The sequence below is a fragment of the Glossina fuscipes genome, unplaced genomic scaffold (assembly GCF_014805625.2).
Source record: "Glossina fuscipes isolate IAEA_lab_2018 unplaced genomic scaffold, Yale_Gfus_2 60, whole genome shotgun sequence".
Classification (NCBI taxonomy): domain Eukaryota; kingdom Metazoa; phylum Arthropoda; class Insecta; order Diptera; family Glossinidae; genus Glossina; species Glossina fuscipes.
The window spans coordinates 3,917,549-3,944,469 of NW_023998432.1; the positions used below are offsets into that span (position 1 = coordinate 3,917,549).

The window sequence follows — 26,921 nt, forward strand, 5'->3', positions numbered from 1 at the left end:
TCGTATTTTGCATTATGCAAATCTGTTTTGCCATGTTATACTCCCGTTTTTAGTTATTGTCTCCCCTCTTCTTATCAATATATTAGTAGGCCTACTTCTCACCTTTGGAGGTTTCGACAAAGTTTTTTTCACAAAAATAGCTCGTTTTGCTTTTAGCTCCGGTAGCTTTAATCAATGTAATAATAAAAAGTTATTTTTGTCATAAGGCCAATGATCATAAATATTGCATTTTTCCTCTAATATTCTGTCTGCTATACGTTTAATGTTTGTCTATGATTTACTTGTGGAAGTTTTTGTCTTGTTCTTATAATTGTTCTAGGAATTATCCATTAGGATAACTTGAACGAACGAAGCAATGAAGTAGAGAAACAATCAGTAGGCGGCGATGACAGATTCAGATTTTGGCAATCGGAAAAGTGAAGTTCCTTAAAGTAATATTCATTATTACTATTTTTTTTTGTTACGAAAATGCCATGTTTGATGATTTGAGTTTTCATGAAAGTAATTCCATTTTCTAAGAAAACAACTTTCTAAAGAAAGGAGAAAACCAAGTGCATATTCATGGCGCGCCATCTGCATTATGCAGCGGGCGATTGGCGAAAAGATAAACAGCAATTGGCAGAAATTTAGCGGAAAATCGGATTAACGAATTAACAATGATGTGATGTAAGTATTGGTAACTTACTTGTTAAAAGATACATACGCCGAAATTTTATGGCAGTCGAAAGTTAGTCGAAAAGTTAGTCGAAAAGTGAGTAGAAAGGTAGTCGCGAGAGTTGAGTCACCAGCGTCGAATTGCAATATTTGAACGGATAAGATCAGAACGAGAACTAAGCTGCTGTAAATATAAGCAATTAATCTTCTAAGAATTGTAAATAAAAACCTATACTCTCTTCAAAATTACAATTCAACGGTTCGAGCTTAATTTCAAAAGAAATTGAATAAATAACGTAAAATCCCAGAAAGACGATTTAGGTTACACTATTATTATATACTTAAGAAGAAATAAATTCTAGGAGTAAAGGTCGGATGAGCATTAGCAACAAAGCCTATCGGCTGTTATATATATTTTTTCTGTAAAAGTTAGCTTAAATAAACTTAACTATTGCATTCATATTAAGTTCTCCAGGTATTTATTTTCAAGATGTCCATAGGGTTAGATGCTCCGAAAAATAATCTTCGAATAGTAGGAAAGTTTTGGCATTCACAAAGAATATGTTTAATCGTAAGATTTTGTGCACAATCGTTAAGAGGAATAAGTTCTTTAAGGACCCTTGTTGCAACGGTAAGCGCAAGTCGGATTCTTGCAAATGTTTTGATCTTGATTTTCCATTGCTGGATATAGAGGTGAAAAAAATTTAGGATTAATATACGAGTATCATAAAAGGTAGTGCTGTCAAAATTTTTCGCCAATTCTCTTTAATTTTTTTCGTAATATATTTTTGAAAATCAAACTTTTCCATTGTGTCGTTCATAATTAAAAGTGCGAAACTAAGGTTTAAATGGTATTAAAAATTATTAAAAGGCATTGTTGTCTGTTTGGGGAATTTATTACCACCGTTACCAATTCTTACATCAATATATTAAAACTAGCTCCTCTAAGGGATGATATTTAATACTACCTTAAAAATTATGACACTTCAAATTGCTCACGCCACTAATCTAGATTTTAATTCAGTATTTTTATTATGTAGTTACACTGATCAACAACCGGCACTTGGTTGTACAGTGTTAACTATTCCATCAATTAAGTAATGATTGCCTTCGGTCTTCTTTAGAACAGGCTCTATAGCAGATTTCAACTTGGTCTGTTGTCTTTTTTCACGCATCGTTTTATTATAGCTATCACAAAGTAGCACAGTGCTAAGGACATGGAAACGACGCAACTGGCTAGAAGGGGTTGTGGTTTTGCTTCACTTTGTAGTTCATCGATGTAACGTAAGTTTTTCATGTTAATATCGCGTAGCAATGGCACGCTTAGAGTTTGTTTCTAATTTGTGACGCTGATTGAAGGGAATGCCGCGGTTTCAGGCTTTCTTTTTCGGAGGTTATTTTTATTCATGTAAAGTAAATCATTGGTAGTCATGCTATAGCTGAAGACAATTAGGTAAGTGCCGTTTATAGACCTTTTTGCACTATTATTTTTTTACTGCATTGGTAGTAGAGAGTTGTATTGCCTTTTCGAAATAGGGGACTGGAAATATACCAATTTTTTTTTGCAAAATGCTTCAGGCTTCGGATATCTAATTATAAAATGTAAAAATTCTTCAGTTAATATAACCTTAACATTAGATAAGTTCATTAAATCGGATATACCAGTATTCGCTATTTAAAATGAATTTAAATGAATTAACGATATTAATCTTGGACAAAATTACAGACCGTATTAAATTTCGCAATGTTATTGATATTATCCTATTCCTTGTGAATAGAATTTAAAAAAGCTAAACATTGTCAATTTGTTACTTTGTGGGGTTCATAAGAATTGCTTTAATGACATTTATTACTTTCTCGATTTGAAAATGTACTTTGCATTGTACTTTGCATTTACTTTTCATTTGAACGGTGTGTCTTGAAAACCATTTGGTTAAGAGTTATGTATCGCTTTCGCCATTCAAAATATATATCGAAAAAATAATGGCAAAATAAAGGAAAAATTTGACGTTTGTTTGTTTACAATCAATAACTAAACGATATACAATCGTAAATAAAAATAACAAAATGAAGTGCTTTTAACGGAAGAAAAACACAAATTAAAAATTGCAGCTTATGAGTTGCAAGGTTTTTTGAACCGACGCGAACACACACATGTTATGGGGGATGCCATTTCCTAAAATGCGATTGAGTAATTTTCAATAAAGTGCAGGCAATTTTGATAATAAATATATAATATCTGTAATTTGTGGTTTGGACTTAACAAATTATGTTCGCTAAAAATGCAATCCGGCATAACTTAGTTTGTTAAGTTCGCTCACGAACGGAATTGGCAGCGACAGATAATGTTTTGACAATGTCATTTCGTTTTGGTTTTTGTGTTGCGTGTTTGTCGGTAAGGAAGATAAGAGAGAGCGATACAACGAGGAAGTTTGGTTTTTTTTTGTCTTGTGACGGTGAAAAGAAAAGTAAAATTATATGAGTTGAAATACATAAAAGTTTATGTGAACTTGTACTTAAAATATATGCTTTAAAACGGAGTTTCCTTAATGTGAAGCTATGGAACACATATATTTTTCATATCAAGCGAAGACTTATTGAAAAAATAAGAAGGGAGTGCTGTGTTGTATATATGGGTGATGCGTGCACATTGCTACAAAATCGAGTTTTTGGAGAAAATGTATTATGTTAATATAATCAATTTCGAAATATTAGAACGCTATAATTCGAATCATACCATAAATCCAGAGGAAGTTAGGTCATTAGAATATATATTGCCTCCTTGGAAAATTCATTTAGCTTGAAATATTTCTTTAAAACTATACATATCAAAAGAATGAGGGCCTTGAAACTGGAAAGTACTAAACAAGAGAAAAGACGTGGGAAAGTTTGTTTGTCAAATTGTCGGCATTTGATAATACATGAATAGACAACAGCAACAACTAATCAATGGCTTAAGCGGTGGTAAAAGTTTTCCAAAAGCGAAGTAAAGTTCCTTCTTGTGTACATACGCGGAGATACCCGAAGATACTTTATAACGCTTTCAAAAGTAAAAAAATCGTCAAATTATCTGTTGCGAATTCGACGAATTTGGTAAAGGCTAGCAACAGCAAACTGAGTTTAATATCTCATATCAAATAAATGTACACTTAGTAGCAGATATTTCGGGCGGAACCGCGCCATATGATTGAAGAATGCTTATTTTCGATGAGTTGCGCTGCTAAATTTATGCTAACTGATTTTGATCCTTCCTTCCTAGTACCTGAATTGTTGTTCGATGCGCTTAACACTGTCTAACTAGAAACTAGCTGAATGCAATAAAGACATGTAGGTGTGACTACCAGCGTTTGTATTAATTATGTTTACATTAAAGATTTTATAGAAATTAGACAACTCTGCGTGCGTGTTTTAGTAGCGTTTTAATTCTATGCAAGAAATATTGCAATTTCTTAGTGTATTTCTTAGCTTTTTGGCTTTCTGCGTGTCTAAATTATAAAAATCTTTAAAAGAATAAAGTGTGAATTTAACTTATATGAATTATATTGTTATAAAAAGCGCTTTTGTAAGATACAGTCCGTATCACTGGATCGTGGATATTTTGTTCAAGAAAAATACACTTCAAAGTTCTTTTATTTACAATTATATTTCTTTAAATGTAAGATTATTCACAATTTATTTTTGGCAGTACTTTCGACTGTTTAACTCAAATATTCTTTTCCTATTACCTCTGCCTTTCACAAATATTCTATTTACAAACATTTTTACCATCATATTACTAGTACCTAATTTTATAGTTTTATTGTTAATTCGTTAACTTGCTTTTCTGGAACTCGTTTTCCTTGGCCGTGAGCTGCATGCTGCGAATGGGTATTTAGTTTTTCCCTCTTTAGGAATTTTAGCTGGAATGAACAGAATTTGGGATATCCGTAACATTACCCTCCGCTTTATCTTGTTCGTCCGGAACATGGTTGTTTCGACAGGCGGTCAATCGGTCTAGGTGTACCACATTGAATTTAGTTCTACCTCCGGGTTGGTTTCGTATTCGACAGAGCACATCATTTATCCTTGTGATGTACGGACCTCCCCAGTTACATCGCAGTTTTGGTGACATACGTTTTTTACGCAAAGGATTGTGCAATAACACTAAATCCACTTCCTTAAAACCATCAGCGTTAGCTTTCAGATCGTATCTTGCTTTCATCCTGTCACCTACGATTTGCGTTTTAAGTCGAACCCGTCGGTGCATATTATCCAATATCGTCCTCAATCGAGCGAAATACTCGGTGTCGGTCCTTTGGACATTAGGAGGTGTCCCGAATTTCAAGTCTGCGGGTAGCCTCGGATTAGATCCGAACAAAATCTGCGCCGAGGGTAGAGCAGTGGTGTTGTGCACTGCTGGCCTGTATGCCATTAAAAAGATTGGTATGTGTTCATCCCAGTTCTGCTGATTGTCGTCGATCACTTTCCACAGATTCGATTAAACCTTTCGACCATTTGCTCAGACTGAGGATGCAACGGAGTCGTTCTAGTTTTATTAATGCCAAATATTTGGCAAACTTCTTGAAAGATCGAAGAGTCAAAGTTTCTACCTTGGTCTGAATGCAGCTCGATGGGGTTCCAAACCGCGTAACCAAATTATTGACGAATCCTTTGGCTATTGTCTTTGCTTCTTGATTAGCTGTGGGGTATACTTCTGACCGTTTACTTAAGTAATCAATGACTATTTGTACATATTTATTTCCTGAATTGCTGGCTGGAATTGGTCCAGAAATATCCATTCCGATCCTTTCGAAAGGTGCACCCATGTTATACTACTACAAGCGCCCTCGCGGCTTACTTTTCGGGCCTTTCGATTTGCTGCACTGATCTTAGTTGCGAATCCATGCAGCTACAGAATGCTTGATGCCTACACAATTGAAATTTTTCTTGATCTTCTCCACTGTTTTTGTGATGCCAAGGTGCCCGCCGCTTGGTTCGTTGTAGTATGCCCTTATAATATCCCGAGTTCTTGCTTGTGAGACCACCAGTAATTTCTTAGCCCATGAAGCATCCTCACTACGCCGTATGCGCCACAAGCATCAATCTTCAACGATGGGGCTTTCCCACTGACCCCAATATGCTTAAGTAATCGGGCTTTCTCTTGAAATCTCTTCCCAGATGGGACGCTCCTCCTTTTCTATGGCCTTTAATACTGCGTTTAAATCTTCGTCGGCCATTTGAACACTGCGCATGACTCCCTTCGAAAAGTTTCCGCTGGGTTCCACAATAGTTCGACAGATGACGACACCTTCTTTATTCTCGTTCCTTACGCAATGTTTGCAGTGGGGGTCGCATGGTCGTCTGGACACAGCATCCGCATTACCATCTGATTTGCCGCTCCGATGGGAAATTGAGAATTGGTAGCTTTGCAGTTTCTCAATCTACCTGGCTAGCTGTCCTTCTGGTTTTTTGAAGTTGGGTAGCCATCGCAGAGCAGCATGGTCTGTCCTTAGGTGGAATTGTTGCACATACAGATATTTGTGGAAGTGCTTGACAGATTGCGTTATTGCCAACAGTTCTCGTCGCCTAGCAAAATAACTTCGATTTGGATAGACGCTTGCTGTAATATGTTATGACCGTTTCGTTGCCGTCAATTTGCTGGGAGGACACACTGCCCAAGCCTTCTTCGCTTGCATCGGTATCCAATACAAATTTTTCTCCTGGTGCTGGATAAGCTAGAATGGATGCTGCGCATAACAGCTCTTTTAACTGCAAGAACGCGTGCACCTAGGACACCCCCCACGTTAACGATCGATTTTTTTTCGTAAGGTCATTCAGTCCACTAACAACCGTGGCGAACCTGGGGACGAATTTGCGGTAGTATGTACATAGTCCTAGGAAACTGCGAACTTCGTGCAAATAGTTTGGTCGTGGCCATTCCTTTACTGCTCTGATTTCCTCTTCATCCGTGTGAATTCTGGTTGTGGAGACATAGAGTTTTGGATACTCAATTTTAAACCTGCTGCCCGTAATCGGTGAAAAACATCTGCCAGATTTTTTAGGTGTTCCTTGAAATCTTTACACATGACAATAATGTCATCCAAATACACCAGACATGTCTTCCAGTGCAGTCCTTTTAGCTCGCGGTCTCTTAGGCGCTCAAATGTGGGAGGGGTATTGCATAAACCAAATGACATTACCGTAAACTGATATAACCCGTTGCCAGCGGAAAACGCGGTATTTACCTTGTCAGGCTCGGCGACCTCCACCTGCCAGTATCCACACTTCAAATCTAAGATTGAGAATCATTGCGAACCTGTCAATGTGTCTAAGGTGTCGTCGATCCTAGGCAAAGGGTAGTTATCCTTCTTTGTCACTTTGTTCAACTTCCTATAATCCACACAAAATCTGGTAGACCCATCTTTTTTTTACCAAGAACTACAGGTGAACACCAAGAGGTATTCGATGGTTCGATAACTTTTCATGCTTCTTTGAGCATGTTTTTGGTATTTCGGCTTGGTGACTTACCACATATTCGGCGTTTTGGCATTGCGCTATAATGTCCCCTTTATGAACTTTTGTTGTACCGTTGGTTTGGCTTAATACCCGCACTGGTATTAGATTGTTGACCGGTGAGACAACTGCTTTTCCAATGATGTTGTTGTCGTTCGTACATTCTTTATTCGGCTCGACAACCCATATCTTGCTTAGCCTTAGCTCTTGGGTAGCTGTGGCCCACGCTATTGCTTCTGAGTTTGAAGGGATCTTCTTTAGTATTGCAACATGCAACATTTCGGCTTGTCTGTTGTATCCCACAGTCAATGGTATTGTAACACTGCCTTTTCACATCCAGTACGAAGCCGTGCTTTGCCATAAAATCCATCCCCAATATTACCTCGTCCATTATATCTGCTACCAGAAATTCATGCTTCATCGAAACATCGCTAATTGAAATGTTTCCCATAGCTCTTCCTTTAATAGCAGCTTCCTCACCTGTCGAAACCGTGCTCCAGCTAGCGGCTCGAATTTTTCTTTGACTATTGTACGGTTGATAATTGAATGAGAAGCACCATTGTCCAGCGTGGTAGCCCTGGATCTTTCCATCGATCGTTAGGCTGCTGTTACTTTTCTTTGCTTGAGTAATAACGACCCTAGGGCTACTAAATTTATGAGTAAGCCGTTGCCCCGCTGTGCTGACTCGTTTTAGTTCAACGCCTGTTCGTTGGATATCTTGCTGGCATCTTCGCTAATATTAGGTGTAGGTGATGTAGAGTGTGTTCTTTTGCGCTTTGATCGGGATTCCCGTGCAAAATGACCAGGTTTTTGGCAGGCATGACACTTGCGTGTTTTTGATGCTGGCATGTGCTTATTTTCGCACAGGAATTGTCGAAACGCCGTACAGACCACATCCATATTATCGTTCTCGCTGATAACTTTCGTGCGTCTCATCTCCACGCTTGGCGTCCATAGCACACAAGCTGCTTCTTGTGTAAGCGTGAAGCCAAGCGTTACCGTAAAAGTCGTTTTAGGTGACGTCCATACAGCTTTTTTAAGCTCCGCGTCACGAAGTTCTTTAACAAAGGCGTCGATTTTTAATCTTTCCAGCACGTCATTGGGCACACCGATATACGCGAGATTGGCGAGGAGACAACTCTACGTAGCTTACCTCTTTTACATGTTTACTACCATATTTCTTTTCCAATGCATCCATAATTTTTGCGAATTCTGTTCTTTTTCCTTCCGGGATCATGTGGATAATATCCGCTACTGCTCCTGTCAAGGAGGTTATTAAGGCGACTGCTTTCTCGTCATCATTCCGCATATTTTTTGTTGCACTAACACCAAATTGTAGCTTAAATGCTTTGAAGTTAGTACTGCCGTCAAGTAGAGGTGTTTTTACTTTGATAGAGCTGCTGGTCACCTCATTAGTTTTTAGCTTAGCCATCGTTTTTTTTAGGCTTTTATTGCAGTTTTTACGGCGTCTGCATCTTCTTCCTGGGCGTTTATTCTCGCATCCAACTGGCCTATCGCATTATCAACTTTTTCTTCCAGCACCTTAACTATGCCTTCGAATTGCTGGTACGTTTCGTCTGTATGCGTTCGCAGGATGCGTTGATTTCCCTGAATTTTCTCGTCAATTCTATCTGTTGCGGTTATTGTTGCAGTTGTTGTTCCATTTTTTGTAACAACTACATAACGTTTGATATACTTGCATCATCTTCGTCTTTTTCTTCGGTGTGTTTTTCTCCCAAGTTGTCGGTTTGCTCCCTTTCCTCGATATTATATTCATATTCAAGTATGGAGAGGTCCTCTCCTTCTTTTTCTAGATGTTCGATCAGTCTTTGTTTTAATTCAGCTTTGCTACCGGTTGTACGAAGGTTTGTTTTTTCCAGCACCTGTTTGAGCTGATCTACTTTGAGTTCTTCTAACTTCACCATTTCTCTTGATTTCCACGATCTCACTTCTGACATCAATTGTTATAAAATTCGCTTTTTTAAGATACAGTTCGTATCACTGGACTGTAGATATCTTGTTCAGGAAAAATTCACTTCAAAGTTCTCTTATTCACAATTATATTCCTTAAAATGTAGGATTATTCACAATTTAGTTTTGGCAATACTTTCAACTGCTCAACTGAAAATTCTTTTTCTACCAATTCTGCCTTTCACAAATATTCTACTTATATATATTTTTACAAGCGTATTACTATTCTTAAATTCGTGGCTTCATTTCTAATTCATTAACCTGTTTTCCCCTAATCGTTTTCGTCAACTGGCAGCTTCATAATGCGCTTGCGAAAGTGCACTTGGTTTTTCCCCGTCTGTTTTCCCACTAATCGTTTGCATCGGCCGGCAGCTCCATTTTTAGGGAATTTATTATTTAATTAGCTAGAATGAACTGGGTTTGTGATTTTTGTATCAGAGTCTATCTATACAAGTTTGCAAATTATGTATTAATAACTGCTCGCATTGATTTTGATCAGCGACATCTGTTGGTGAAAATGATAAAATAATACGTAACATTAACGTATACAAAGTGCATTCATTACATTTATTGTTTGATTTAAAAAGATCTGCTGCCGAAGTTCACCAGACATTTTTACAGGCGTATGGTGATGCTGGTTCCAATTGTTGGTTTTGGTTCCGATTTAAAAGGGGTGATTTTGATGTCAATCACAAAGACGACCAAGAGGAATAAAAAACTTTAAAGGCAATGAATTGCAAAACTTTTTGAACGAAAACCCCAACTCAAACTGTCAGAAAACTTTCAAAAAGCTTAGAAGTTGATGAATAAACTGTTTCTAAACGTTTACATATCGACAGCGAAACGGAATATTCATGGCCATCAAGTTTTGCTGTGCATATGGTGGTGTTAGTAAGATGTATCTATATGGCTGCTGAAACCGAATCAGACTGCTACGTTATGTTAAAGTTTCGTTTCTCGGCTTATTTTGCTCACATTCACGTACGAGATAGCATTCGGCATTGCCTGATGACATGCTTTTTTTTTCTACATTTATGCACACAGCTATTAAATACGCTCTCTCATATCTCCCAAATTACGCCAAAGCTAAATAACTCACGGTCTGTATTAGCATCAGTTATTCTGAGTTAGTATTGATTGTTCAGAGTTGCAATTATAAGAAAAAACTACGCTAGTGGAAAAATAAAAGCAAACATATTCCTGCTATTTTTGGCTTAAATTCAAAGTCATGAGTTTAAATCATGTAAACATTGAAGCCTTACAAATTTTCGTTAATTTGGGCGTTTAAACAGTATCTCATTGGCTTAGCTCATTCCATATTCAGGAAAAAAACTTTAATTAACAAAGAAAAACAAAACAGAAAATCGTTAAGGAAAAGAGTTTGAGCTTCTGAAAGGGAATTAATATATTGGTAAATGGTAATAAATATTCATTTTGTGTTAATCAAAATATGTAAATAAATAAATGTAAGAATAGAAGAGCGCAAAAGCAGATATAATCCCAGGAAAATAATAAGAATCTCAAATGCTTATGCTCAAACAAGTGTAAAATTGAAAAAGCGAAGATTTTGATTCCTCAGCGCCAGAAGCATATTTATGTGATGATTTCGATGTTTTCATCTTTCATTTCATCAGAGGGAAGCATTATCTGTTATTTTTTGAATTTTGACAGTCAGAAATAAATATAAACAGAACTGGTTCGTATCTACCAACACGAATATGTAAGAAAAGTCTTACGTAAAGCAAAAAGGAACACTTTTTAACTATTGGCTGCGTTGTGAGTAAAACCTAGCCAGCAGATACGTTATTACCGCTGGGGTTTATTAGCCTACGAAAACCAGAAAATGAAATCGAAAAAAAGACATAGCGTTACAGAGTGGAGCAAATTGTGGGTATATATATATCTCATTTATTTTAATATAATAATTTTTCTCTTGGAAAAAGCTTAGAAATCTTTTATATTGCAATCTAATGGGATTGATTAAATTATAAATTAAAAAAAACCATGGTGTTTTTTGTACGCCTACCTTTGCTTATTTTCTACAAAATTTCATAAGAATATTGCAATTATTTTCTCTTCTCGTTTTCTGCACACTTTCCTTTTATATTTTCTTTCAATACCATATAATGAAAATGCTTAGTAGCCTGGTGAAAAGCGTATCATAAATTTGTCATGTTTTTCAAAATCTCTAGCTTTATACTTAACGTCAGAATATAAAAACGCAGAAAAATATCGCAAGATCGGTTTTACCGTTTTTTGGCAGAAATATAGGGTTAGTAATCTCGCAGTGATTGCAATTAGGATAAGACGACAAGGCTTTCAAATTTGTGTATACTTTACATTTTATTTAAGCTAAGAGGAAAATTAGCGATTTAAGCTTCGGTTTCTTCTTCATCTTCTCCTGGGGGGGTGTATTACGGTCTCTGGTTTTGAAAGTTTTAAATAAGTCGAAACGTAAGTTTAATTCTTATTTCTGGTTATTCTTCCAGCGTGAATGATAGCGTCGGAAGTAATAATAAAAGTCATACAAAAGCAAAAAAATACTCGATCAGCCTATGATTATGAGAACTCGAGGCTCAGGAATAAAGATAACTGGCTATATAATTAATTTAATGCTATTGTAAGAAGTAAAAATAGAAAATATTCCAGATGCTGCTTTATTACCGCAAAAGAAGAAATTTAAATCCAAAGGGCCAAAATGTCACAAGTGTCAAAAATTTGGCTAAGTATCAAAGTAAATTAAGATAAAAATAGGATAAGGCTGTGATTGGTTTGTTTACAGCAAATAACTTGAGCAAAAGCAAATTGCTATATAATTCAAATACATCCGTTCCTACATGCAATGACTAATCGTAATTGGGTAACACTGTTTGGTATGAGATAATGTCGTTATCGCAAATAATTCAATATTGTTGCAACAACAGCAAACATTAGTTCTAAAAGGGAAGATGCGGTATTATCCTAACATAGGATATGCAATGGAGGCTTTATCTAGATTTAACAGATATCATCAAAGTGAAGCTTTAAAGACAATTTTAAGGTGTCTTAAAAGCCCAAGCCACTGCGAATTTCAATTTATTTATTTATAATTTACAAATTACAAAAACCAAATCCGCACTTATTTACATTATAAGCGAAAATTTGGAAAGTGGCTCTGATGACGATTGGGTTGGTGATTTGGAAGATAGCAAGTCTGCCAGTGGAAATGTTTTTAAATTACTGGATGATTCGATATCATTGATGCCAAAAAACAACTGTCAGTTAATGGCTACGTTGTGAATATGGTAACAGAAGTGATCTCTACTCTTATTAGAACACGTCATTTGTCACTTTTCGGAGGAGTTGTTGGATGCCAGGAAACTAAAATTTAATTATTTGAAGAGCGATGACATGATGTGTATATTGACTAAAGTACTGCCACTAAAGAGACACAAGAATTGTTTGGAATTATTAATTCCAAATTAGTGGGGGTATAGGTATAAAAAGTTAATGTAAAGTACGCTACGAGGTTTATGTATATGCATTCATTATTACTGCGCCAACAAGAGCACTGAACTGTTTCAATTTTTTATAGAGTAGAATTTGTGCTGGGCGTTCTATCTTGAACATGACAAAAACGTCGGTGTCTTGTCTTAATATATATATATTTCGAAATTAAAAATTAAGTAATTCATAAATTACACTTTAAATGTGGCCGATGAAGTGAAAGCACGCATTTCATAGCATTACTGCAATAATACATCGCTCAAAGGGCTCATCCTATAATAAATGTCTCATTAATAATGAATTCATATGATTTTTAGGTAATACTTTCCTCCTCAAGCCATGTGTCAACTTTACATAAAATTGCGACCATTAGCTTTAGAGTTACGATCGCTGTAGTGAATCTAAACACGAAATGCAGTTTTTCGATTGTTTCGCGAAAACAAAAATAGTGAAAACGCATCATAAATTCAAAAAGAGCCTGCTGCGCAGTTACGAGAAGGTGAAGAAATAAATTCAGATTGATTGCGTATGCTGGGAACGCAAAAAGACATGAAGTGGGTTCCGTATGAACTAACTGAGAAGAACAAAACTCACAAAGTTGACATCTGCATGCAATGGCTAATCCGTCATAAGAATATGGATTATGTTCATATAATTACTACAGGCGATGAAAAATGGATCTTTAACGACAATCCTAAACGAAGAAAACCACCGGTTAATTCAGGACAACCATTCGCATTTCTTATAAAGGTGAAAGTGTGCCACTGTGCGTTTAGTGGGATTGGAAAGGAATCAACTACCACTTCTTTCTTCAGGAAAGAAAACCATTTAGGAGTAAAGGACCCCGAAAATTGATTTTGCTTAATAACAATGCTCGTTTGCTTGCAGCAAAAACAACCGGGTAAGTGACCTTCAACTTGATTTGAGCATTTCACCCGATTACGGCCTATTTTTTAGAGCTTGCTCCTGTGTTCGCCACTTGTTAAGATGGAAGTAGTCATATTTATTAGATCAACCATTCACAAAGGTTGAAGATGTGCGAAAATGTCTCGAAGAACAATTCACCATATCGTTTCTACAGCGAATGGATCTGTAAAGTACCTTATAAAAAGTAAATCTTAGATGGTGATGGCGAATGTTTCAATTAGCAAGTATGTTTTAAATAAATTTGAATTTTAGTAAAAAATACGAAGAACTTAATTATACATTTAATATTATTGCATACATTTTATATGCACGCTATTGTTGTACATGAATAATAGTATAATACTATAAAAGTATAATTAACGAAATATATTTCAAGAAAGCATTCGACGTTCTGGAGCAGGTTTTAACTTTGCAATTGTTGAACGAATTCCGTTTTTTAAGTTGATCAAGGTTTCATGCATAGACTTCAGGACGTAAAATTAATATGTATGACAGAGTTTATCGCTGTGTGAAGTAAAATGACATAACCGCTTGTAATAGCATTCTTGAATATATACGCGCACACGTTTACCCAAGCTTACATTAAGGGTGCGATACACTATGACACAACATGTGTGAAAACACATAAACTTAATACCATTTTCTAATATTTACTAACTGACCAATAGGCATTTAGTTTCTAGATTTCTACAGGTTATAGGCTCACGACCTCGTTACTTTGTGATTTTAGATAGTCATGATTCTTTATTCTGACAGACTGGAAAAATGAATTTGTGTTATATTCTCTGCAATCAAGAATCTCTTTACCGTATCCCTCTTGTCATAGCGACTTACCAAATATAACATATGACTTTGCGACTGATATAAAAATATTAAGATAATATAAGCATCATACATACGTTTTGAAAAGATTTTAAAACCACTATTTGTTTAATTGCTTATCAAAGTAAAAAATATTGTTTTAATTAGATAAGATTACAGCTGGTTATACGACATAGACTAAACGACTGTTTAGTTTAGTGTCGACGCTTCCAGTGTAAAGTTATAAAGTTTAGAAAATTGATTTTGTTATTATTTTCTTTATCAAAGTGTATTAAAGTTTATTTAGGTACATAAGAGAAATTTCACTTAAAGCATTAGTAAGCATTCTTAGCATATAATGATATAATACATATATATTTAAACATATATGTATCTACTATATGCTATTTATGTACATACTAATTAATGAATTAAAATAATAGAATAAATGAAATAATGAAGTAAAATAAATTAATCTTAAAAAAAAAAATAAAACTTATTATATATAAATATATATATATATATACATGTATATATATTTACATATACAAGGAAGCAGATTATAAATCATAAATCATTCGAAAAAACAACAGTCGAAAACCGCTCAGCGTTTGAACTTGCGGTATTTCTTATCTACACCACTTAAAAGCATTCGTTATCTAATTGAAAGCAAAACAAAACAAATCTCTTGAAAGGGAAGTAACTACGTTGTCGAAATTGTCTTCAATAACTAGAGATACTTATAGTAAGCTTCAGTTTTTTGGTTGTTATGATATTGCTTCATGAAATTAAAATTTTAAACTGATTAAGAAGATATTAGGTGGTACAGAGATAAGCTATTTGAAAGATTACTAGAGATAAATACATGTATATGAAATCATATATTCCCACATATATATTTGCAAAAACTCAGATCATAAACTCAAATTCAATTCGTTTTTGTTCACAAATAAAATAATAAAAAGAACCATTTTCCTACTAAGGCGAATGTTAAGCACTCTTCATGTACTGATAAACACATAAACCCCTTGATTCAGGTCTTTCACATATTTTAAATATTTATGTTAAATATCAAGTCGATATCTGCCATTTTTTTAAAGCTATTTATAACGAGATGTGTAGTGTTTCCATTGGGGACCAGTTATGTCTTTTTTCAATGGGGAAAATTCCGAATTTTTATGCAGCTTGGAGAATTTCGGAAGGAAACGGAAGAATGCAACAAGCTGAGCAACGGATCGATTCAATATCATTCTCTAATTTCGACGATATAAACATATGTCTGTAAGTCCGTATCTCTTGTTAGAACACGGCTGCAAAAATTAAAATAAACCGTTGAAACTGTGAAGTGATCTTAACCAATGTCAATTTACAAGAGCGCCTCCACATCCACACCACCATTTCAAATTGCTTTTTTCCGACTACAATACTTTAAATATTGTTCATTATTTCATCGTTTTAATTAAACGTTCGTTTTTATTGCTTATTTTTTTCCTATTTTTTACTTTTACCAGGTACAAATATTTGTGAGCAGATAAAAAAATGACATATAATACGACAAAAGAAAATTGACGCTGTGTGAATTATAACCACATATTATACGACACTCAAATCGTGTGACAGTTGAATTGTAAGCAGCGAAAACTACAAGTCAGTGGCAACAATTTAGAAGTTGTAAATTGCAATGTACCAGTAACATTTAATTTGCTCCAATCTTGACCAAAAATTTTTGAAATATTCTATGGGAAGTGCGATCCATGCTGCATCGAAGTCATTCTTTGAAAGTTTGGATTGGGTTGAGTTTTTTAGGGGATATATTTCGTTCTGAAAATAAACGTAAAGAAAATTTCCATCTTTGCCAGGTTGTATAGTTTGCGCAGTTAATCTTTCTGTGATATAAGGCGACTTTAGTGTTTCTTTTTTAGGAATAATGTCCAATAGTATGGCCTACGTCTCCAACTAATGCAACCTCGTTGCGTATGTAAATTTTGCGCAAATGACTTAAGTACGGCGGATTCGGGATACTTTACCTTCCGACAGGCGGAACTCCAAATTTTATTAATTTTTAGTTTAGTTCGAATAAATGTTCAGTATATCGACGACAATGTAAACGAACGCAATGAAATCTGCCATCCCGAAAAATTTTTCAACTGTTTACGAGCCTACACCGGACTTCGCCAATTTAATCCTAACTAGCAAATAAGACAGAGATAGAAGGATAATTACAAACGGCTTATTTCAAATTTAAATGCTGGAATTCAGAATTCAGAGAATTTCGATTCATTGTTTGATACATTGTTCTCTAAAATATAAAAAAAAAACATTAAAGACAGAATTATAATCATTTAAAGAGTCATTTTTTAAACTCAATATTTTCCCTTTGTATGATGCTTACGTTTAAGTAGCTCTTTCGCTTTTTTTAACTCCGGTTGTGACCCCAACCATCACGTTTATTCTCCTAAACTCATTTTTCTCAATTCTTCATGAAAGAAGCCTGTTATTTTACAGGCTCATAAGCCAGAAACGTAATTTAAGTTTTTAATTTCACAGTTTTAGAAATCATTGGTTATATTGAATTATTTGATGATTTTTATTAGACTTTTTGATTTATAAGTTACGTTTGACTTATTGGGAGTGACATTGACTTCGCTTATTTCGGGAATACGCTGAAATTGGTTGTGAACACCCCAACGAGAACATGAAGATTGCTTTTTTCGTTAATCAATTTGAAAAAGTTTATTTATTTAAACATTAATTTTGACTTTTTAATTTGCTTCTGGTTACTAAATTGTATAGCCTGTTTTGCAGTGAGCACATTTTTGATGTGTTTATCTTTTTGCCCCTCGAAGATTTTGAGCTTTTGAAAGTCAAGGCGTTCTTTAAAAGATCGACTCCAGTTCTAGTGGCGTACTGCCTCGGGAATTTCATCCCAAGAAATGGACTTAACAGCAACGTCTTCCCATGCTAGTAGATGGCGCCATTGTTTTCAACTAGTCCGAAATCACTTTTACTTTGCAGTTGAACACGAAAGACTTTGGCCAAAGGATGCAAGTTGAAGCTTTGTAATCTTTTTATTGTGGCTGTCAAGGAGGGCTGACCAAAAAACAACATTCTGTCGCTCTTAGTTGGAGGACCTAAATTGTATTTGTCTCACTTTGATCCTAAAAAAAACGAAGGATTTCCTCACTCTGCAACTGGTTGGGCACGACTGATTTTGTCAATCTTTATGCGGGTTCTGATGGGTTATCCACTAGATATATTTGGAAGTTCTCGTCGTTGCATCTGTTATAGTTTATGTGCTTTAATAAGTACCTGGGTACAAGAGCTTCGATTGTTTTTGCCAAATTTAAACACTAATCTGTCTATGAAGCCGATGATATCACGGTCAAGATTCCAGTGTCTAAACCAGGGTTTAGTGTACACTTGTGGAGATAGAGAATACAAGTGCCGACCAAGTGCCGAGGTATTCTATCGTTGCTGATAATTGAATATTTCTTGTTTTTATCTTTAAAAATTTGGAATATGCTATCTTGGCGACGGCGATTTTTCAATTGATGCTAGGGACCCTAGTAAAATGAAAAATAAAAGGTTCGGAATACGAATTGTGCAACAAAGACTTGATCTCTATCACGTATTCGTAAGACCTGCCTATGCGGAACGATTGCAAAGCTTATGGGGCAAATTTTCTGCCTGACATTACGAGGAATTTGTTTTGTGCTTGCGCGGATGCTAGGCGAATTGCTTCCAAGATCGCCAGACATTCACGTATGAATATGGAGCTGTTGAGGTGGTTAGGAAAATATGCCCCATATAGATGACCACAGCCTATTACCTGCAATGTCAGACTTGGAACCATCAGTGAAGACGTAGGAAAAATGTTTCTATTTGGTGTTAATTAGATTTAAATTGAAACTAAATAAGGATCGCTAGAACGCCACCATGGAAGGAGTTTGAAATGTGAGCCATTTTGATAACACTGTAGTTTTTGACAGTGAAAGTGTCGTGAGGTTTCTATTGGAAAGACACGATACCGAGATGTTACTGCAATAAAGATGCTGTTCGAGTGGCGTTGTTTTGTTGCCGATGATGGTGCAATTAAATTGGAGAAAGTTTATCGGTAATAACTCCTGACACTTGAATCTTGGTGTGTGGTTGTTTGGAGGAAGGGACTGAATGATCTTACTGGCTAATGGTTTCACAATTTGTTAGCTGTTCTAAATTATTTTGAAGACTGATTACTACTGTGTTGATCAAATATTTATTATTGTCAGGGTTCAGCAACCTTCTTTTTCGGATGGATCGTTTAGTTTAAAATGTAGAGCGACTGGGAAAGTTTGTAGTAGCAAGTGCAAGTGTTGTTTATGTTATCGTGAGAATAAGTATTTTGTGAGAAAGTGGAAGACGTTAGTTTGGGACGGTCGGGAGAGTGTCTTTCGAATTTTTGGATTGCTTTTATGATATGTTTTACAGTTGAAAGGATGCTGAGGATTAGTGGATGCCACAGTAGGGACAAATAACATTTCGTCTTGAGCACAACTTTTTAGTGTGTCCGTAACGCTAGCATTTTCAGCATTGTATTATTGGATCGACGTATGACTTCACTGGATAGTTGACCCCTTGTATGCTGTATGAAGGCAGCTCGTTCCCCGCGAAACATTTATGTGGCATGTAGAGATCAAAACGTATGTTATTAAAGATGTCCAGTTCGCTAAAGCGCATTACTTTGACTAACTTGCAAGATGCAGGCAGTTGTGAAATTCGTAGGGCCAGAAGCGAGAATTCGCAGAATTCAGCGGGAATGTAGGCCCCGCATTTATTGTTTCATAAAGCGTCGACAGCAATAGAATTGTCTGTAGACATGTCCGAAGTTATTATTTCAAACTTTTCTTTGATATAAAAAATCTCTTTGACATATGAGCCACAAATTTATCGGCTTGGTCCATCTTAACCCAATATCCCGCAACAAAAACAAAATCTATATTGTTACGGTAAGCGCTGGGTCTCAACTGGCTGAAGGCAAAGTAGTCACGCACAGAATGCGGCTAGAGCCTAATTACTTGAACTTGTCAATTGTTCCTTTTTGTTGTTTCCAATCGCATAACGTTGTTGCCACACCATGCTTTGTCAATTGTTTACGAAATTATGTGATTGGAGAGCACGTCGTTTTTCTTTTTTGGAAAATTTGGTAGCATTGTTGTACACCAGTTTACTTAATTAGTTAGGTTTGATGCAATATGTTGTCTTTCGTGTTTTTTTTTTTATTTAAAATAAATATTTTAACCCTTTGCATCCAAACCATTTTTTAGTATGGATGAATTTAGTTTGGATAACATATTTTTTCGAATAGCAGGTATGTCAGCATCAGTCTTAATGAGAAAAGTTTTGTGAGAGATTTTATGAAAGGCAAGAGAAGGCCGCAACTCATCTCTAACGTCAATGGCCCCAGTCTAAATGGTCTAAATAATTTTTTTGGTGAACCTCTACCTTTTGAAGAACATTCTTCTATTAACTTGACAATTAATCAAAGCGCTATGGATTCTCTGTGTCGATTACGTTATATCTGGTATGTAATCAAAACCATTTCCAAAATATGTTTGACTGCAAATGTAGTTACTGTCCATCCGTGCCATGTTCTTCTTGCTATATAATAAGGGTTTTGAAAACAGCAGCGCATGTTTCGTCGAACGTGTCGAGATTTCCGCTAACAAAAGAACGTTCGCCGACAGCACATTTTGTTTAGCCGAACTTTACAAAAGAGAGTCATTTTGTACCGTACCTTCCTGTACCGTTGGGGATAAAAATTGAATCTACTATCTACATGGATCACAAGACCGAGCCACTTCAGCAAGGAGACTATACTCTGGTAGACGTAGAAGGGTGTGGCTTGTTAAAGATGACGAAATAGCCAATATATCAAACGCAGCTAATAATAATTAATCGATTTGAATAATTTTCAGTTGAAAGCACGCCTACAAAACCCTAAAAAGCAACACCAAGGCCCCTTTTTATTTGTCGTTCGTCCACCTACTCATACTGTAAAGCCGGTTTATGACAGATTGGAAGCGCTCAGCTGGGGAGTATTAGACAATGCGGCTCAATCAGCCGCATCGAAGTCCTTGCGATTACCAGTTGTTTGCGTTGACGGATCATGCACAAACTACGTTTTGGTTCGTACGAAGATATAAAAAACAATTCGATGAATGGCCCGCGATAAAAGGAAAATATTTTTATTTCATAAATTGTCACACAGATGATAACAAGCGCATAGCTAACAGTGGATAGTACTTCGAATAACAAATTTATTTTTTATATATTATATTATTATAGTCTATATTGCTCTTAGAGAAAAATCCAAATACGTGTGTTGATTAAACATTGCTTTTTCCCGAGAAAAATGCCGCTTAAAGTCAACAGTGACTTGAAAAGTGTTATAGCAACTCTTCCCTGGCGAAAACCTGTTTCGCGTTTATATTCAGTTCTTTTGCAAGAATGACTGAATACCAAAAGCTAACTTTCAGTTACGTGGTTATCCCACAGTTTGCCTTTTAATCCACTACGTGATTACCCCCTGATTTTGGACTAGGACGTATGGAGACCGGGCTGAATACAGCAGAGGCCTAAAACAGGCAGTTACAGCGTAAAACATCAAAAAAGTCTTAAAAATTGTTCTCGATGATCGAAAAGTGAACTTCCAAGAAATATTTGACAAACTAAAGATGTGAACAAGAATATATTCTAAAAAAAGATTTTGACATAGGAAAAGCATTCTCCAAGTCCGTGTTTACTCACAGTAGAATAAATACAACGTATCGCAAGTTGATTACTATAATGGTGAAACTGTATTAAATTCTGCCCAATCCAACGTAGCCTGATTCCAAGTCCCAAAAAAAAGTTCCTGAAAAAAATTTGAACTTTTGCAAAACTTAGCCAAGGCAAGTTTAATTATAAACTTTTTAACTCAATTAGGCCCTTTTAAAATAATGTAAACGGGTTTGTTTCCTAATTTGTTTATAGCGTCCCGTAGGGTCCACTACGACTTCATATTTAAACTAAAGTTTGTAATTTTTATTATCACGCTACGACCCGCTAACATGCTAAATAATGTTGCTAGGTTTGGTGTATTCCCATTGATTAATTGTTCATATGATGCACCCTTAGTCGATGTATACCAGCTGATAAGTTTGCCGTTGGGCTAATTTAGACATGGGTTACGTCCAGCTACCAGGGTGCATCCGCCCACTGAGTCGAGCCCGGCTCGCTACAGTTCCAATTTCAATATGCTCATACATGGCGATGCTGTTAACGGACGAAACGGACGCCCATCCGTAGGCTAGATGGGTATATGTTTTTGTTTTGCTTATAGTTGCATATTATATAGTTGTTTATATTAATTTCATGGTTTCAAGATTGCTTCTTCTTTAATCTTAAGCAATATTTAATTCGTTGAACCTACGTTGTATCCGAATTATATGTGTGTGAAAAGATATATAAACAAATAAATGAGATCAATGTGAAAACTGAAGCATCTTTTCAGGATCTTAAGATAATTTTTCTCTTTTAAAAAGGCTTCGAAATGTTACACAGTTTAGAGATGTTTTAGCTACCGAATTCGGATATTTGGTAAGAACTCAATTAGCTTTATGATATGCGTGTTCGGCGATTTGAATTTAGATTTAAATTGTCAGCCGTCAACAAAATTCTCCCTTTAACCGCACGTTGATGAGCTTAGTTAAAAATGAAAATGACTAATAGATAAAGAACGTGGTATTCTTATGTTCGTTGTATCCATGCATATAGACCTCGGACTTATATATTGTATTATATTCTTCTCACTTAGATATATTAATTGCTTTATTGACAATCAGCAATGGATTCACCCATTTTATTAAGCAAAGAGCTACCGGACATTGAAGTAAGTTTCATTAAAAAGTTTATTTTTAAGACTGCATTATTTATTAATTATAATTTCAGAACTTGCTTAATTTAAATCCTCGCGTTAAAACCCAATGCACGGTTGTGCCTACAGCGCTTACAAAAATTACTAAAAAACATTGGAAACGTAACGACGATCATAGCGCCGCGGTAAATATGTGAAACAGTGGAACTGACCCACAAGTCTATTTTTATTAAAAATTATTTTGTAGGATGGCCCACGACTTTGTAATAATTTTGAAGACATCAAACGTACCACCTTATCAGAGAGAGCAGCCTTAAGGGAGGCAGCTCGCTGCTTAAAATGTGCGGATGCCCCATGCCAGAAATCATGCCCCACTCAATTGGATATTAAAAGCTTTATAACGAGTATCGCAAATAAAAATTACTACGGAGCCGCTAAAGCGATATTTTCTGATAATCCTTTGGGTTTGACCTGTGGTATGGTTTGCCCTACCAGTGATTTATGCGTGGGCGGTTGTAATCTTCAGGCCACGGAAGAGGGACCTATCAATATTGGCGGTTTGCAGCAATTTGCTACAGATGTTTTTCGTCAAATTGGTATCAAGCAAACAAAATCATCTTTTCAAAAGCAACCTAAACAACCGCACAAAAAAATTGCTTTGTTAGGGGGTGGACCCGCTTCTCTATCTTGTGCCACGTACTTAGCACGTTTAGGTTACAAAGACATCACAATTTATGAGAAACGTTCTTATTTAGGTGGTTTAAGTTCTTCGGAGATCCCTCAGTACCGTTTACCTATACATGTTGTTAACTTTGAAATACAATTAGTTCAGGATTTGGGAGTAAAAATTGAAACTAATCGGCAACTATCCACAAAGGATATAACTGTGAAAGTAAATAAATTTATATGAAGTATACAGATTCTTTTTTCATACAAATAATTGTTTCAGCAACTTTTGTCTGCTAATCATGTGGTGTTCTTGGGCATTGGGTTGCCTGAACCTAAAACCCTGCGTATCTTCGAGGGCTTATCTGAGTCGAGCGGCTTCTACACTTCTAAAAGTTTTCTTCCTCGGGTAGCTGATGGTTCTAAACCTGGGTTATGTTCATGTAAAGCCGACACCATCTTACCTCAACTTTACGGCAATGTCATCGTTTTAGGTGCGGGTGATACTGCTTTTGATTGTGCTACATCAGCGCTGCGTTGTGGCGCTAAACGTGTTTTTGTTGTGTTTCGTAAGGGCTCCTCTGGCATAAGAGCTGTACCTGAAGAGATAGAATGCGCTCGCGACGAAAGATGTGAATTATTGCCATACCTGACACCGCGTAAAGTTTTGTTAAATTACGGAAAAATCGTGGGCATGCAATTTTGCCGCACTGAACAAAACGAAAATGATCTATGGGTGGAAGATGAAGAGCAAATCACTGTCCTGAAGACCAATTTTGTTATATCAGCTTTTGGTTCTGGCGTATGGGACAAAGATGTCATTGCAGCCATGGCTCCCGTACCATTAACTAAATCGAATTTACCTAGATTCAACCCAAAAACTTTAGAAACATTAGTACCCGGTGTATTTTGTGGTGGTGATTTAGCAGGTACTGCTGACACAACTGTGGAATCAGTTAATGATGGCAAGGTAGCTGCCTGGAGCATACACTGCCATTTGGAAGGTCTATCCCCAAACTGTCCTGCACAGTTGCCATTATTCTATACTCACATCGACAATGTAGACCTATCAGTGGAAATATGTGGTTTAAAGTTTGAAAATCCTTTTGGGTTGGCTTCAGCCCCACCTACTACAAATGCAGCTATGATTCGTCGAGCTTTCGAACAAGGTTGGGCTTTTGCGGTGACTAAGACTTTCGGTCTTGACAAAGATTTGGTAACCAATGTTTCGCCGCGTATTGTACGTGGTGTTACTTCCGGTTATCACTATGGGCCTCAACAGAGTTCTTTTCTAAATATTGAGTTGATTTCAGAGAAGAAATGTGAATACTGGTTCCGTTGTATAACTGAATTGAAAAATGATTTTCCTTCTAAGATCATAATTGCAAGCATTATGTGTCAATACTCAGAAGCAGATTGGACCGATTTGGCAAGCAAGGCTGAAGCGAGTGGAGCTGATGCTTTAGAATTAAACTTATCTTGCCCCCACGGCATGGGTGAATCTGGTATGGGTTTAGCATGTGGTCAAGACCCGGAGTTAGTAGAAAATATTTCAAAATGGGTACGGAAAGCTGTAAAAATACCGTTCTTTGTTAAACTTACTCCAAACATTACCGACATTGTGAGCATTGCAATTGCAGCTAAAAAAGGCCAAGCGGACGGTGTGTCCGCCATTAACACTGTGCAGGGCCTAATGAGCTTAAAGGCGAATACTACACCTTGGCCAGCGGTGGGAGTGGAAAAAAAAACTACTTATGGAGGAGTTTCCGGTAATACTACCAGACCTATGGCCCTGAGAGCAATTTCCGCTATTGCGAATAAATTGCCTGGTTTTCCTATACTTGGTATAGGTGGCATTGATTCAGGAGAAGTAGCTTTGCAATTCCTACAAGCTGGAGCCAGCGTTTTGCAAGTTTGTTCTGCTATACAGAATCAGGATTTTACTTTAATCGAAGACTACTGCAGTAGTTTAAAGGCCTTGCTTTATCTAAAAGCCAATCCGCCCCCCGTAAATGGCAGCGTTTGGGATGGGCAATCACCACCTACCCCAAAACATCAAAGGGGCAAAAGAGTGCTACACTTAACAACAGAAAAGAACGAGGTAATTTGGAGTCAATCGAAAACAGAAGATATTTAGATTCACTCTTTTGTAGATTCTAGGTTTTTTTGGCCCCTATCGGAAGCTAAGACAAGAGCGCATAGCTAAATTGCATGAAGAAAAAGGGCCCATGTGGCAAGTAGAAGAAAATAACTGTATGACTCAAGACGATTGCTGTGCTGGTCCACAAGCTGCTCCGAAACTCTCAGAGGTAATAGGAAAGGCATTGCCCTTTATAGGAAGCTATAAAAGTTTGGACAACAAACAGCAAGCAGTGGCGCTTATAGATGACGTAGGTTTAACCGGCTTGTACTTCTAATTTTATTAAACTATTTATTTTTATGAGTTTTTCTAAAGGATCTGTGCATTAATTGCGGCAAATGTTATATGACTTGTGCTGATAGTGGTTACCAAGCTATTAAGTTTGACTCTGACACTCACATACCTCATGTAACCGAGGATTGTACTGGATGTACCTTGTGCGTTTCAGTTTGTCCCATTATCGATTGCATCAGGTGAAATTATGATGAAATATAATGATTTAAATCGTGGATCCATTTACCTCTTCTTCACATATTTTTATTTTAGCATGGTACCCAAGATATCCAAGCATATTGTTAAACGTGGTTTAAGTGAAGAAAAGTATGTTCACGCCTTAACTCCTGTGCGTCAAATGCTTTAAATTCGTTGCGGTTGATTTTATTTTTGTATTTATTCCAAAAATTTTATAAGCATGGCATTCTCTGCTTTTGTATATTTGTATAAAGATTTTTACTTCAATTATTAAATAGTTAATCCTTACAGTAAATTTTTGATACCCACCATCTCGTACAAATATCTAATAAAATTGTTGGACAGAATGTCAGGTACTCAATCGATCAGTTTGTCTTATAGTTATAATTTTTCACGTATGCATATGTGCGTATGTGCGTATTTTTGTATCTAAGGGAGAACAAATTTAATACAACTTTGTTCTTATACGATAGGTACATTAGTAAGATTTGAATTATATAATTATTCCTTTAATAGCAATCGAAATGGACATAAAAGTCCTTAAAATATATATTCTGTGATCATCAGAATCTTATCATCGTAGTAAAGTCAGTCGGACCACAATTTCCATATTACAAAATAATGCTTACCATTTTGGCGGAGAAGTCCAAATCTTCTGATTTTTCGGTTGAAACCCAATGTTACATATTACACAATTATCAGCTACTTATTTTACTATTATCCGCAATTACAATAATAAGAATTAAATAAATGAATTGCATGCATTGCTAGTGCAAATTTTTTTCTAAATTTGTAAAATAATTTCCTAAGTTTCGATTTTGCTAATCAGTCTTTTTCGTTAGCAGCTTTCGAAATTTACTGAATGTTCACATATTTATAACGTAAAAAGCAAATCTATTTGAAGCGTGGATAATTGTTTTTTCTATTCTGCATGCTAAATACAAATGCCTGCATATGCACAAATAATCAAATAATACATATAATTTAAAACCATTTACTCTTAATATAGTGTATGTATTTTTAAAACAATCTTATCCGCCTGGGTGGCCGAGTAGGCAAGAGTCTCGACTAGCAACTCCAGTGGTCGTGGGTTCGAATCTCAAGTGCGGTAGAGTTTTTAATAAAAGCCGATAGCCTTAGATGCTAGTGCTTTTAAGAGTTTAGTCTTAGAATTTATTTCTCTGGCGAAATTAATAATAATAATAAAACAATCTTAAATAAATCAAAGATAAAATATATAATATATTGAATATATTATATCCATATTAAAGTAAAATGAGCATTTACAATATAATGATAAATTAGCTGTGTGTATTAGCGCATCCAACATAATTATTGGCCATTATAATGGTCTAATGACAATTTCAGTAGTTAGTTCTTTCATTTAAAAATTGAATTAAAAATATTTTTATGTACGTA

General features: G+C 35.9%; 1 protein-coding gene across 1 annotated transcript; it reads left to right on the top strand.

The window, feature by feature from the left end:
- The first annotated feature begins 532 nt into the window (after positions 1–532).
- On the top strand, positions 533–26,223 carry LOC119637535 (dihydropyrimidine dehydrogenase [NADP(+)]). Its single transcript, XM_038033602.1, has 10 exons — positions 533–666; positions 12,921–13,504; positions 13,561–13,754; positions 22,166–22,240; positions 22,300–22,410; positions 22,473–23,117; positions 23,175–24,992; positions 25,045–25,281; positions 25,347–25,504; positions 25,578–26,223. Exons 4-10 carry the CDS (start codon positions 22,196–22,198, stop codon positions 25,669–25,671), a joined length of 3,108 nt encoding a protein of 1,035 aa, XP_037889530.1. The 5' UTR covers positions 533–666; positions 12,921–13,504; positions 13,561–13,754; positions 22,166–22,195; the 3' UTR covers positions 25,672–26,223.
- Positions 26,224–26,921: the final 698 nt, after the last annotated feature.

What these genes read in the sequence shown, in the direction of transcription:
- LOC119637535 (XM_038033602.1), top strand. Translation starts at nt 22,196, where the DNA reads ATGGATTCACCCATTTTATTAAGCAAAGAGCTACCGGACATTGAA. An exon ending in AAGAGCTACCGGACATTGAA is followed by an intron (nt 22,241 to 22,299) that starts GTAAGTTTCATT and finishes TTATAATTTCAG; the next exon opens with AACTTGCTTAATTTAAATCC. An exon ending in CAAAGGATATAACTGTGAAA is followed by an intron (nt 23,118 to 23,174) that starts GTAAATAAATTT and finishes TAATTGTTTCAG; the next exon opens with CAACTTTTGTCTGCTAATCA.